The sequence below is a fragment of the Lathyrus oleraceus genome, chromosome 6 (assembly GCF_024323335.1).
Source record: "Lathyrus oleraceus cultivar Zhongwan6 chromosome 6, CAAS_Psat_ZW6_1.0, whole genome shotgun sequence".
Classification (NCBI taxonomy): domain Eukaryota; kingdom Viridiplantae; phylum Streptophyta; class Magnoliopsida; order Fabales; family Fabaceae; genus Lathyrus; species Lathyrus oleraceus.
Window position 1 is genome coordinate 455,713,511 of NC_066584.1, and position 15,746 is coordinate 455,729,256.

Here is a 15,746-nt window from a genome sequence, read left to right on the forward strand (position 1 = left end):
GTAATTGTGAAAATAATTTTTTTACTAAAGTTTGTTTTTTATTTTTATTTGTAGTTTATTGTATTGAATGCAAGATTTTAATTTTTATAGGTTAATATGTTTGTTTTCTTTATCCATCCTAAAGATGTAATATATCAAACAAAATAGATAAATACTTTTTTTAAATGGTAAATTGTTAGTAGACTTTGATCTTATATTTAAATATTATTTATGCAACTTTAATAATATTGGAAACAAGGTTTCTCAAATTCTTTAAATAAATCTTAAACAAATTAAAAATATTTTTTTATTGATCAATTATAAAAAAAATATCCTTTGAATAATTAATTAAAGAAAATGTTAACAGTGTTCCATAGAGAATCTTTAAGATCTTATAGTATCTATTTTTTTTTGTTGAAAATTTACGTATTTAATATATTAAAAAATAAATAATTAATTTTTCTATAAAATATTCTCTTTATTTAAAATTTTTAAAATCCTAAGATACTCGTTAGCAAAATCCATCAGGTAAAATCAAATATCTAGTCCTTTTGTTGAACTTTTTTGCGACATACATGCAAAATAAAAATAACTTTAAAATCAATAAATATAATAATAATAAAATTATTATTTGGATATTTGGTTATAAACTTTTCACATTTTCTTTTTGTGAGATAAAGTAAAAAAAGAAAGTTTCTCAAAATTATAAAATAAATAAAAATTTAGTATGATTCTATTCACATTGATTTATAATTTGACTAATAAATTAAATAAATAAAATTCAATAGAATTTTATATTAAATGTTACATAAATGACAAGATATTGAAATATAAAGTAATTTAAGAGGTGAAATATATTCTTTAATTTTAATTTTATTAATTATTATAAATAAGTTGCTTTTCTGCATTAAAAATAGAATATATTATTTTAGGTTTGTTTATCTATAAAGATTGAAGGAGCAGTTCAGCTCATTAGGGTTAGAAACTCTAAATCACCGACTGCTCAACCATGCAAAAAGCAGCCACCATTCCACTGCCTGTCTTGCCGGAAGAACTCATCGGCGAGATACTCCCGAGGCTTCCGGTGAGATCGCTCCTTCAATTTAAGTGCGTGTGCCAATCATGGAAAACTCTAATCTCCAGTTCCCAATTCGCAAAGAACCATCTACGAATTTCAACCTCGGAGCCAACCATGACCAACCAACAATTGGTGTTTTCCGATATAAAACGACTCATATCATACCCTTTGAACTCATTGTTTGAAAACCCGTCAACTCCGGTTAAACCCGTTACCTTCGGCTACACGGATGAAAAGATAGATGGTACTATTATAGGTTCATGCAACGGACTCTTGTGTCTGCATGATAGATTTCCAAGTCGTGTCAGACTGTTCAATCCATCTCTCCGGTTGATAACCAAAATATCTTCAGTACCTGTTTCACAGAATTGGTTCTTCATGCAGTGTGGCTTTGGATATGATCAAGTTAATGACAAGTACAAGGTGCTACTAGTGGTACGATGTAAAAAACATCATCATCAAATTTTAACCAAAATATATACCTTTGGTCAAGATGATTCCTGGAAAACAATTCCCAATTGCCCGTATGAGATACTCATGCGTATTGGGAAATTTGTGAGTGGCACTCTGAATTGGATAGTTTCTAATCAAGACAAGGTTGTTTCTTTTGATCTCGAAAAGGAGACTTACATGGAACTCTTGTTACCTCATAGTGACAATAATGACTGGCCATATCGTGTAATGTCTGTTTTGAGTGATTGTCTTTGTGTGTCTGACTGGGAAAATTGTGGTTGGGTTTTGTGGATGATGAAAGAGTATGGAGTTGTTGAGTCATGGACTAAGTTCATCATCGTTTCTTATGACAAGCTCCTCCCGAACCGACCTTATTGGGTTGAGCCCTTGTTCATTTCAAAAAATGGTGTTCTAATGGTAATAATGGATGACAACCAGCTTATCCTATATAACTCAAATACTGGTGGTGTTGCCTTGGATCCCCCGATAACTAGGAAACTTGGTGTTAATCCACATATTCACTGTGAGAGTTTGGTATCACTGCCATGTTAATGGCAAATCACATTTTCCCAATCTTTCTTGTTTTACTTATTTCACTTCTATGTTGATGGTTGAATAGAAAGTCACTGAGTTTGTTTCAAAATAATGTTTGCTATTTAGTATAACTTAGAAACTATTATGGCATCTTCTTTTTTAATGTTTAGTAGAACTTGTAAACCATATGTAAACTTCATCTATTATGGAATGTGCTTTTTTACATTAATGAAAAGAATTGCAAATGAATAAAAGAAAAATGATATTTTCCCCTTTGATACATTGTGTTACTTTCATGGACTCATTGTGTTACTTTCATGGACTCGACGAACCACTCTTAAAACAAAGTTGGAAAACGTTCTGAATCATTGCAATAATTATAAATCACTAGCTAACATCACAAATTTGGATTACATTGAAAAGCCCATACAAGTTTCATAATTTACATAACTTTTACCCTAAGTTACAAATTAGAATCAAATTCAATCAAAATTTTCTAAAATGGAACAAAAAAATTAATTGCTAAACATAATTATAATCCTACGAGAATCACATATACGCATCAAGAAAACCTAATAATTTGTCTTCACATTAAAGACATTTTTTTCCAAAAACCATAGCCTCATCATTACGCCTCTGCAACCTTCACCAATACCTCACACTACAACAAAGAAAAAATTAGAGAAGAGTTCACAAAAGAGAGAGATAGGAAGATAAGAGAGAGAAAGGGAACATGTTGTACGTCTCTGCGAATGATTTGGGGACTCCAATCATGGTGAAATATGTAAGTCCCGGTGCACCTAATGCTATTTTTTAGATGTCAATCAATTATTTTTTTCATTTTTTGTCCTGAAAATAAAGTAAATATCAAAGTCATTTATAGAAAATAGTGTTAGTCAAATATTCATGTTAGTGCAAGAAGGGAAACACATATACCACCATGATCAGCAAGAATAATTGATTAACTTTATTTGATCAGCAAGAATAATTGATTAACTTTATTAGTCAAATATGTATTTTAAATTATATGTTCCTCCTCATTACCTTCTAACTGATCAGTAAGAAGGGAAAAGGAACATGCAGGAAAAAAATGACTCTTTTCACACAATTGACTCGCTATTCCATAAACACGAAATTCACTTTTAATCGCCCATGCAAGAAGCGAAAAGGAACATGCCATAGAGATCTAAATGAATTACTGATAAGGCCAAGACCTCAGAGTCTTTAACCTAATCTAATTTTCAGCACAAGCAGTAAGAACAGAAAGGTTAGGTTGGTATTTTTTTGTCCAGGTGAAAGTAACTTGTATGCAAAGGCATGTAGCAATTTGCTGAAGAATACTAATACCCTATACTAGACACAGTACATATAATAGTAATTAGAAAATGGATGTGAAGCATTAAAGCCGCCCTGAAGAAACAATTACGATCTATTGTCACTTCAACACTACGAAGCCATTTGCTTTTTGTTCTTGTAGTGATAATTTTCTCAAATATTTATTCATCTATTAATATTATCATAGAAAATATTAAAAACTCATTTTCTTATACTTCTTTCACCCCTCATCCTCCCTATGTTATCAAATTATTTTTACAATAGATATTTATAGACATGGGTGACACAATAAGTAATTTTGTTGGCCAAGCATAGTGGACTTTACAATCTTTAAGCCAATTTAGGCAAATTATTAAACGATTAGAAATCAACAAAAGAATAAAGTAAATGTAGTAGAATGATGATTTTGCGTAGGATGCGCGATAAGACTGGACATAATAGAATTAGAAATGAAAAATGAGAGAGAGAGAGAGAGAGAGAGAGAGAGAGAGAGAGAGAGAGAGAGAGAGAGAGAGAGAGAGAGAGAGAGAGAGAGAGAGAGGAGAGAGAGAGAGAGAGAGAGAGAGAGAGAGAGAGAGAGAGAGGAGAGAGAGAGAGAGAGAAGAGAGAGAGAGAGAGAGGAGAGAGAGAGAGAGAGGAGAGAGAGAGAAGAGAGAGAGAGAGAGAGAGAGAGAGAGAGAGAGAGAGAGAGAGAGAGAGAGAGAGAGAGAGACTTAGGTGGTTTAAGTATGTAAAGAGGCAACATGTAGTTTTTATGGTAAGAAAAAGCCGCATAGAGAAGTCAAACAATTAGAGGAAGAGGAAGATATAGAAAGACTATAAATAAAATTATTAAGAAAGATCTCGAGATTAATGATTTATATAGACACGCCATCATAAATAGATCATTATCATAAATAGATCATCATAATAAATGTTGATCCATGTAACCGACCATATTTGATGGGATAATGTTTGGTTGTTCTTGTATTGATACTTGCAAAAGTTTTGGCATAGGCATCAAAATATTTATAGTGTTAGGCATAAGCTTCAAAACATATACATATATATTTTAAAATAATTCATTAACAAAATTCTCATTCATAGCAAGAAAATTATACCACATACCCCCTGCAATTATCCCTCTACCCCTCCAAATTAAAATTTTGGACCAAAATACCCCTATATAGATACCTATATTTAAAAAAAAACACTTTTTTCCTCATTTCATTTCAGAGAGAGCGAGAGCACGTGAAAACCTATTTGATTCCATTACAAACTGGAGAACCCAGACAAAAGATATTCAGTTCTTTTGTTTTTCCACACTGGAGAACTTAAGAGTAAGTTATCCAGTTTGTTGCAGGAAAAAGTTACACCATGGAGAACTTGGGTTATAGTATTCTGATTCAAATATATTTTACACTTGAAAACTAGCCCTGATGTTATCCGATTTTGAAATTTTTCTAGAGAACTTAGTTCTCAATTTTTCGGTTCGTGTTTTTTTACTTCCATTTTTTTTTGTTATTTTTAGTGGCTCGTATTAGAGGTCGGGGCAGGAATATTTATCGAAGATATGGTGATGGACAACAACCTCAACAACCGATGGATCAAGAGGAAGATCAGATAGGTGCACCTGAACCTCGCCCATTGCATTGAAAGCTCTCTTGAGTGTCGTTCGATACGTCTCTTTTAGTGAGGTATCAGGACCATGTTGTTCATCATTGGTGGTTTGCCGAAGTAAGTTAATCTTTGTCATTTTATGTTGAGTCAAATTTAATATTAATTATTTATATTTTATAAAAATATTATAAATTATTTTTAGGAGAGAGTTCTGAAGAAAATATTGAAGGTTGCTGCACATGGTAGCAAATTGATCGGATGGGTTCCGCACAATCCCCCACTAGTGATAGAGAAATGGTTGTCTGATTCTGGTCTATCCTCTACATAGAGAACCAGTTTGTCGAGGATAGATCAGAATTTAGTATCAACATTTATGGGAAGATGGCATCCAGAAACATCGTCCTTTCATATGTCGTTTGGTGAGATGACCATTACATTGGACGATGTTTCTTGTCTTTTTCATTTACCGTGTAGGGGAAGTTCTGTAACCCTATACAAGGATTCACTAATTCTGATACTATTACTCATGCTATTGATTTGCTGGGTGTTTCGTTGGAGGAGGTAGTTGAAGAGGTTCGTAGAGAGTAGATTTGAATGTGGAGCTAATGCCTATATGATGTTGTTGGTAGGCTGCACCATTTTTGTCGATAATACTTTTTCTCTTGTAGAGGCAAAATATTTACCACTATTTAGGAACTTTCCTGGATATGATAGATATTGTTGGGGGCGTAGCTACACTTGTCACACTCTACAGATATCTAGGATATGCTTCCTTTTATACTTGCAAGCAACTTGGGGGATATGTCTCTCTGCTACATGTACATATCATTTATTTTTGTTTTATTTTGACTTATCTTAACTTATTTATGATAATTTTAATTGATAATATTCATGTTATGTAATATTGTTGGATTCATGAGTATTTTCCAACTGTTGGCAAGAGATGATTTTCTAAGATTGCTGGTATCAGTAGTCCACTTGCTAGGGCGATGAAATGGGTGTATAAGAAAGACGCATATAAGGTTGATGAGCTCAGGCATATGTTGGATGGATTGACACATGTTGATGTCATTTGGATCCCTTTTGAGGATCATAGACAACACCGACCATTTGATGATATATGCTTGTACATGGGTGGTTTGAAATGGTATGGCACAATTGTACTATTCTTATCTAACAGATGTTTGTGTCAATTTAGATATAGGCAGTACATACCACCTCCACCTCTTGATGTTGACACACTTGATGTGGATTGCATATCATGTGAGCGTAATGGAAGTGATCCGTCTGATGGTTTTTGCTACCACCCCATATGATATGGTGGCAGATTACTTGGATTGGTACTACAGGGTGTCACGTCCTCGTTTGGTACCGGTTCATGCTATGACAAAGGACCTTCAGATATGGCGATATCATTCATTTCACATGAGTTGCATTGTTATTTACATTGTCACGAAGTGGAAGAGGATGACGATGATTTTGTTGAGGTCTTTCGAGCACTATGTGTAGCTCAAGATGGATCGGTACCTCAGAGAGGACCAGTACCTAATGTTGGTGAGGACAATCATGATTGATGTATTATGAGACTTATGTACTCTTCATACTTATGTTTAATTTTTCAGACTTATATATTTTGATACTTCTTTACTATTTTATGACTTATGCAATATAATCCAAAATGGTATAAAATCCACACATGCGTGCTCAAGATGTTGCAACTGTTGATGGTACTCCACCTTATCATTAGCCCTTACAAGTTCATACCATAGTTTCTCTATCGACTCTCGCATATCATTCACAACACACTCCTTGCATTTTGCCTTCATATTTTTTTTAATGTGAAATCGACAAAGTAAATTAACTGTCCCTAGAAATACTGTTTCAATTTCTTTTATCAAAGCAATATCTCTATCAATTAAAATCACTTATGGCCATAATCCTTTCTTAGTAAACAATTGTTTCAACTTATCCAATAGCCAACAAAAACTCTTTGTTTGCTCAGATTCCATATAGGAAAATGCAACAACAAATGATAACTCAGTTGATGTCATACCAACTACTTCAAACAAAGGTTGTTTATACTTATTTGTCTTGTACGTACTGTCCATAGTTAACACACTAGGAAACATATTCAACAACTTCACTGATTTTAGGTGGGCCCAGAAGATATCTCTCACAACTTTTGACTCGTCTTTTTTCCTACTCCAATAAACCTAATCTGAATCATCTATCAGCTTAAAAAAATGTTGCATTTCCTTTCTAGGACCCCTGATATCTTTCTGAATCTTACTCTTATGTTTATATATTTGAGTAATTCGAGTCACATTCTTCGGATCTCGTTCTTGCAATGACAAAAGTATGTGTCTTGGTGGAAAATAATGTTTTGTCAAATCAACAATATGTTGTTGATCATCAGCAATAAATCGACCTATAGATGAATGACCTTCAAATCTATATGGTATACCATGGTTGTGAAGTCCAAATTTTACATCAATCTTCCAACCAGAACTATCTTTAGATGGTGTTGACCTAATTTTTAATGGACAACCACATTTCTTGGTAACACTTTGTGTTTCACTATCTCCTTCTTTGTATTTTCCACCTTTATCACAACCAAATATAACATTGTCATTTCTTCCTCTCAAGCCAGTTTTGGTGTCCGAACGGGTTATTATAACAAACACTCTATTCCTGATTCCAACCTCCTTAATCCACCTAGTTGCCTTTTCTCGTGTATCAAATTTTTATGTACTTAAGAATATCCCAGTGGTATCTACACATGTCTGGTTTTTATCGCATATAATCAAAGGAATATCCATACATGCTAAATATAAATGTAACAAAAATTAATAAAATAAAATAAAATGTGTTACAGAACACTTAGAAGTAATAAATCTGGTTACTTAAAAATTCATCACCGAAACTTTTACTAGTAAGTTATATTTGGTTATAATAAGATTTTGAAAGACATTAGGGGTCCTAGAACGGAAATGCAACATTTGTTTAAGTTGATAGAGGATTCAAATTGTATTTGTTGGAGTAGGAAAGAAATGAGTCAGAATTTGTGAGAGATATCTTCTCGGCCCTCCCATAATCAATGAACCTGTAGAATATGTTTCTTAGTGTGTTGATTATGGAGAGTACGTACAAGAAAAATAAGTACAAACAACCTTTGTTTGAAGTAGTTGGTATGACATCAACTGAGTTAACATTTGTTGTTGCATTTGCCTATATGAAATTTGAGCAAACAGAGAATTTTTGTTGGGTATTGGATAAGTTGAAAGCAATTGAAACAGTATTTCCAAGGACAGTTAATTTGCTTTGTCAATTTCACATCAACAAAAATGTGAAAGCAAAGTGAAAGGAGTATGTTGTGAATGATATGCGAGAGCCGATAGAGAAACTATGGTATGAACTTGTAAAGGAAAATGATGAGGTGGTGTACCATCAACAGTCGCAACAGCTTGAGCACGCATGTTTGGATTTTAGACCATTTTTTGATTATGAGAAAAACATATGGTTGACTCCTCACAGGCATAGATTTGTTGGAGCTTGTATCAACCAAGTGTTGCATTTGGGCAACACCACGACTAATAGGTAAGGTGTTTGATTTTAGCCATAGTTGGTTTATCTTAATATTAAGGATACTAATTTATTTTATTTTATTTTAGGGTTAAGTATGCGCATTGGAAACTAAAGCAAATGTTGGTCCACCCTGAGCTACACGTAGTTCTCGAAATACCTAAACAAAATCATCGCCACCCTCTTCCACCTCATGACTGTGTAAATAACGACACACCTCATGTGAAATAAATGATAGCCTCGGATCTGACAATCCTTCGTCAGAGACAGGAACTGAGTTCTTTCTCACCTCCCCCCGAGGTGGTGGTACTGTTGGATGTGTAGGTTGAGTGTCGGGTTTTTGTTATCGTCTCCACAGGGATTGTGAGATATCGCCGCCGTTCGACAGTTGTTTTAATTCTTAACTCGTAGTAACAAGGGGGGTTTTGGTTTTAGTAACTGTAGCTTGCATATAAGTGTAAGAAAGTGCGGTAAAAGTTTTGGTTTTTCTATTTGAGAAAGATTGTCAAAGTTAGGGTTTGACGATCACTTTGCATGTATATGTTCGATCAACAAACTCATAAACTCCTTTAGATGATAAATTATTTCACAAAGTCCTCCCAATGTGTTTATCTCTAACACACATTGTGGGTTTTCCCATTTTGATCCATTGTTTATCTCTAACACAATCTATCAAAATGACAACTTTTTGGTTCAACTTTATCGTGAACAAAATCATTCATTACTATCTCTAGCTAACAAACAAGATTGGATGAAAACCTAGGTAAAGAGTTGGTAAACATCTCTCGATCATAAACCAACACAAAGAGTTATCAATAAAACAAAGTTTTCACCATATATTCATCATTAAAGAGTTTACAAATGAAGATCATCCCATTTACACACAAAGTTAATGATCCTCTACATCTAACCATGACAAAATGAAGGACTTAGCTACTCATTTTCATGGTAGCTTGTACAACAAGTTTCGGTTGAAGGTTGATCAACATCCAAGTCGAAGAATCGAGATTGGATGGGAATCCACCTTCTTTTTGTAGAATATTGTTAAGAGATGAAAAAAAATGAAGAAAAAGTGTTTCTAGGTCACAAAATATGATCCCAAGACAATCTGAAAAATATCTAAGTTTCCAAAAAGTAAGTACAAAAGTTCTCTCTCCAAAAAGTAGCCCCTGCTACTTATAGTGCTGCTGTCTGAGTTGTCATGCTCGCTAGGCGAGCAGAATGGTTCGCCTAGCGAGCCCCAAAATAAGCCATCAGAAGTGCTTGCGCCCAGAAAATATCTAAGTCCAGATTTCACATGTTCGCTAGGCGAAGAAACCTTCGCTAGGCGAAGCCCACGCTTCCACCTTCGCTCCAGCGAGTTTAGATGGTTTTGCTACTGGAATTGCTCGCTGGGAGCTCGCTAGTGGCTCGCCTAGCGAGTAAGTGCTGGTTGTGCTTTTGCCCAAGTCTGGGAGTGTTCGCTACCTCCTTCGTTGGGTGCTCGCCTAGCGAGTTTGCTGACTTTGTGTCGCATCTCGAAAAATACGATTCCTCGCGATGGTCGCGGAAAAATTATGTTCGAACAGAGTCGCCACCAAACTTTATTAATCCCAATTAAGGAATAGGAAAATATCGATAAAACCTTTGAAAAATAGAATAGTGGTCGTCGCAACCATATTCGGGTTCGGGAGTCGATTACGTAAGGGGAAGGTATTAGCACCCCTCACGTCCGTTGTACTCAACGGGAACCTTTTAGTCTAATTTGCTATTTGAATGTTAGTTAACTGTTATTCGCTTTCTTCGAGTAATTAAATATTTAATAGAGATGGATGAAGACCTCAGAATGGGAAAATGGGGGGTTTTTTATTAGTGTGCTCGCGAAGATACAGCAATCTCCTGCCTACGTATCCTTATGATATAATAAGGAAATCAGAGCATTCGTAGTTCGGGGAACTACGGTTTTGGTGTGTTTTGTTTGATGAACGACTGTGTAGGTCGGCATTCTAAAGGCTAAACGCTGGCTTGTCTACTCTCGGCGGAGGCTTAAGCACTGGTTTGTTGTGCGCATTAGAAAGGATTGACAGTGTTCTTTTGAAAGGGTTTTGGTCACACGGGGTGACAAGTTGAATTGATGTGTTTGGGTGTTTTTGGTTTGGTTTCGATCGCGCGGGGGCGAGAAATTAGTTTGATTTGTTTTGAGATGTTTTGAAGAGTTGATGATTTGAGCAATGTGGCGTACGCCGATTATTCAAATAATCGAGGAATGGTGAGGCGTACGCCTCCCATTCTCTAATTGAGGTTTAAGTTATATAGTTTATTTGTAAAATTGGATTTGATATAATAAGTGATTTGAGTTTATTCGATTGTGTTTTAATTTGATGACGAAGATTCGAGCGATGTGGCGTACGCCAATTATTCGAATAATCGAGAGATAATGAAGCGGATGCTCACTATTCTCCTTTTCATCCAAAGATTAATTATTAAAATAAAGCTTTTAGAATTTATAATTAATTGAGGGAGTAATTTTAGTTTTAAGGAGTTTTGGGGTTTTAATTAAATGACAAAAATTCGAGCAATATGGCGTACGCCAATTATTCGAATAATCGAGAGATAATGGAGCGGATGCTCATTAATCTCCTTTTCATTCAAAATTAATTTAAATAATGCTTTTGGGATTTGTAATCAATTTGAGAAAGTGGTTTTAATTTTATAGAGTTTTTAAGGTGTTAATTAAATGACAAAAATTCGAGCAATATGGCGTACGCCAATTATTCGAATAATCGAGAGATAATAAAGCGGAAGCTTATTAATCTCCTTTTCATTTAAATATTAATTACTAAAAAACTTTTAGAACTTAATTACTTAGTTTGGGGGAATATATTAATTTTATGGATTTTTAGGATTTTTAATTAAATGACAAAAACTCGAGCAATATGGCGTACGCCAATTATTCGAATAATCGAGAGATAATAAAGCGGATGCTCATTAATCTCCTTTTCATTTAAAAAATTAATTATTTAAAATAGAGTTTTTAGAATAATTAAATTAATTACGTAGAATAGATATTTTTAGAATAATTAAATTAATTACGTAGAATAGATATTTTTAGAATAATTAAATTAGGAAAATGATTTTAATTTTATATAATTTTAAGGTTTTAATTAAATGACGAAAATTCGAGCAATATGGCGTACGCCAATTATTCGAATAATCGAGAGATAATAAAGCGGAAGCTTATTAATCTCCTTTTCATTCAAAATTAATTATTAAAAATAAGGCTTTTAGAATTAAAAATAAGGCTTTTAGAATTAATAAATAATTTGGAGAAGTGATTTTAATCTTATAGAATTTTTAGGGTTTAAATTGAATGACGAGGATCCGAGCAATATGGCGTACGCCAATTATTCGAATAATCGAGAGATAATGAAGCGGATGCTCACTATTCTCCTTTTTCATTCAAAGATTGATTTAAATTATTTTGGAAAATATATTAACTAAATGTGATGAATTTGAATTTATTAGAATTAATCGGGTTTAAATGGGCTACTCGGTGCTGGACCGAGATAATTAGATTATTTTTAGAATAATAGAATATAGAATAAATCAATTGTTATCTTTACCAAATTGATTACTCGCTTAATCATAATAAAGTAAGATTGATAGAATTTAAGGAAAAGATCAAAAACGGTAGATAATACACATCTTTTATGGTTCATATTTATAAACAAATGTTGAGAAAAAACAATAATTCTACTATATCATCATTAGTCTAAATAGTTTTTAGGGGGCTAGTAAGATGGGAAATTAATATATAAAATAAATAAGTTAGGGTGTAACAAGAGAAACTGAGGGGAGGCCCAAATAGAGGTTAGAATTGGGCTAGAAGTCCACTAATCCAATCCAAAGAAAACATTATTGTAATTCAAACAACAACAAAGGAGAGAAAAGAAATATTTCGTCGTCTGCTATTTGGCAATGTTTACCTTGGTGCTATCAATGTGAATAAATATTATTACTTACTGCTTGTATCCAACCTATACTACTTTTCTATACCTCCAGACATTTAATTGATTCCCTTTTTTATATAATTTCCAAGAAATAAAATAAATGAAAGTAAGTGAAAAGCAATGGGTGGAGACCATCATTAGGAAACTGAGCGGTCATCAACACCAACCAAGCAAACGAAAAGCCATGCAAATGAAGCCATGTGGCGACGGACCCACGTAAAGCACCAAGTGTCCAATAGAGGCCATTAATGGCTATCACTAGACTTGGCTTTTTTCTATTCCCAAACGCCTCTTATTCACTGAACTTAGAAGAAGAAAAAAAAGACAAACGTCTCTAATAAAATGAATGCATCCTTTTTTAAAAAAAAAAAAATAGAAAATATTAATCATCTTCCTTTATTTGTATCACAGTATAAACATTCCATATATTTATGAGTTATTTTCCCTATCTGTTCTTCTCCATCTCTAATCCAAAACGGAGACAAAGAAAAATAAATCCAACACCAAGAATGCGGATCTAACGCGTTTTTGCCAGACGGTTTGGTGAGTACCCGTCGGGGCTCATCCATTGAAAACCCAAAAACACAACTACAAATTTAAAGCCAAGCAAAACCAACGAGTTTGAATCGGAGTTTCGGAATCTACATCCCTTATCAGACTTGGAAAAAAAAACATACTCTGAGTTCTCCTAGATCTAAATCGAATTTGAGCGTGCATCATCAATCATTAGGTTTTAACAGACATACTACAAATGCAAGAGTTTTTCTTAAATAAGTAAAAGTAAACAAGGACAATCTCTTACCGTGAAGGCGAAGATGTCTCACAGGGGTCTTCGGAAATCCGGAGAAACTTTGGCGGCGACGATGACTTCAGGTATCTACCTCTCCTTAGTTTCTATTATTGTTGTGTTGATTTTTTGGTTTAGCAGGGGTCTAGCTCGAGCTTGTTGAGTGTCAGTGTGAAAATCTTAACAAGTTCAAAAAAACAGAGCTTTCTAATGAGGGTTTTTTGTTTTGAGTAATTTCTCTAGAGCAACGGTATCAGTGAGGTCTTTTATGAAATATTGCTATGTTGTTCTTGATTAGGTTTTCTTTGAGAAAAAATATTGTTACTGTATTGTTGATGTTCTTGCTATGGTTTTGGTTTTTTTTGAAGAATTTCTCCTTTTTGCATCTGTTAACCTCTCTCTGTTTTTGAAGAAATCTCAATCTTAGAAACAACTTCCCCCCCTTTTTCGATTTTCTCATCCCCAGATTATGTGGGATTTAGTTTGTTCCTGTTTTAGATCAACTTTGACATACTTTTTGGATGTTTATGTTAATTTGCTGGGTAAAGCTTTAATCTGAGTGATTTATTTTGTTGTTTTGCAGTTTCTTAAGAGCTTTTGGAAAGTGCTTTTAAAATAAGCTGCTTTTGTTCTCTGCATATTACAACTTTGGAAGTGACTTGATGAAGGTGGCTTGTAAGAAATGCCAAACTTGGAGGCGCCAGCTTTTGGTCACCAACAACACCTTTTTTACTTAATTAGAAAATGTAATTATTTAAGGTTTTCTTTTAAGACAAATGTGTATATTTGGATTTATCTGTAACTTATTGAATTACAAATCTAATAGCAATTGTAACTTGTTGGATTTGGGAAAGAATTGGATTATTAAAGTGTATTTTCTATTATTTGGAATATTGTTTGGATTATTATTTATTTGTGCAATTGGTCTCTTTTTTTTAAATTTTAAATTTTGTCTTAACAATTTAATTGTATTAATAAAAAAGAAAATTCTAAGCTATATCTCAAATTTAAAAATGGGTTGGGCCCAAAAAATGTAATTTTAATGGATTTTCAACTTGATTAACTTTAACACATTAATAAAACATGCCAAAAGGTCTAGCATAAAACATGCTACAAAAAAAAATGTTGCAATTTCAAACTTGATCCTAAAAACCAATCTAATACTCATATATGTGGTATCTTGATATAAACTAAACACAGTCATATTTAGAAAAGATGCAAGTTTAGTTTAAGGGTTTTTTTATGAACGGATTAGAGATTTGGTATTTGTTTGAAATGTGCAAATGGGTTTAATGACAAGTGATCATAAAAATAATCATGTCTCTTAATACTTACTGATAATCGAATGGACTTTTGGATCAGTGTCGTAAAAAGATTCAAACCATATTTTGCAACATTAATCATGGACATGTCTATGTAAATGGCCCTTTTGAAACAAAGCAATCTCATGGATAAACCAAAATGGCCGGACAAAATTGGGGTATGACACTTTGCTACTGTAAAATTCTGGGGATGTTCGCTGGGTGCTCGCCTAGCGAGCACTTCGCTACAGCACTCGCCTAGCGAGCATGCTGATGAATGCTTCCTTTTCTTGGTCCCTTTGCCAACTTTCTTGTGCCTTCATTTTCTATTATTTCATGCCTAATTCCTGCACAATAACGCACAAATTAAAGGTACCAAGATCGTTTATCATTGTATTGCAATTCATCTAAAGCAAAGGCGGTTTCGAACACTTTAGCAACAAAAAGGAGTGAAAGATGCCCATATTTGATAGCTCAAATAAACACTTTTGGGCATCTAACAACTCTCCCCAAGTAGATTCTTGCTTGTCCTCAAGCAAAGCATGCCTCTTGAAGGACAAGAGGATTTGCTTAAAGAAAAAGGTTTCTCCGAAGTCGAATAAAACGGCTCAAACACAAGCGAATCAACCAGATACAAATTCCCAATGGTTAGAATAACATAATGCACAAGAACTAAAACTTTATAGCAATGTGAATCACCCTATCTCTCCTCTTCGAATAAGGATTGAAGAAATTTCGCGTTTGCAACCGCGGGAATAATCTCACTCTCCAACAAACAATGAAGAAATCAATTCAATTCATACAATGTCTAATCAATTATAAATGAAAATGCGGAAGCGCGAAGATCACTAAGGACTTTTCCGGTTGTAGCTTGGTTAGGTTTATAAACAAGGGTCATTTCTAAGGCCATTGAAAACGAAATTGTCGATGCAAAAGAGACATTCACTGTACACTATTCACGCATCTCAACTTTGTTCCATTTGTTTCTCATTTGAAACCTTCACAACTCTTATTTCACAACTCAATTTTTGTTTTTCACTATTTTTCTTCCAAGCAAGCATTCATTTTCATTTTCTCTATTTTTTTCTTTTCTTTTCACATCGTATTTA

The 15,746-nt window shown here is 33.8% G+C and overlaps 1 protein-coding gene across 1 annotated transcript; it reads left to right on the forward strand.

The window, feature by feature from the left end:
- The first annotated feature begins 972 nt into the window (after nt 1-972).
- LOC127096218 (F-box/kelch-repeat protein At3g23880) lies at nt 973-6,552 on the forward strand. Its single transcript, XM_051034816.1, has 7 exons — nt 973-2,044; nt 5,181-5,240; nt 5,453-5,551; nt 5,647-5,796; nt 5,935-6,014; nt 6,177-6,271; nt 6,437-6,552. The coding sequence occupies exons 1-7, from the start codon at nt 989-991 to the stop codon at nt 6,550-6,552; spliced, it is 1,656 nt and encodes a 551-aa protein (XP_050890773.1). The 5' UTR covers nt 973-988.
- Nucleotides 6,553-15,746: the final 9,194 nt, after the last annotated feature.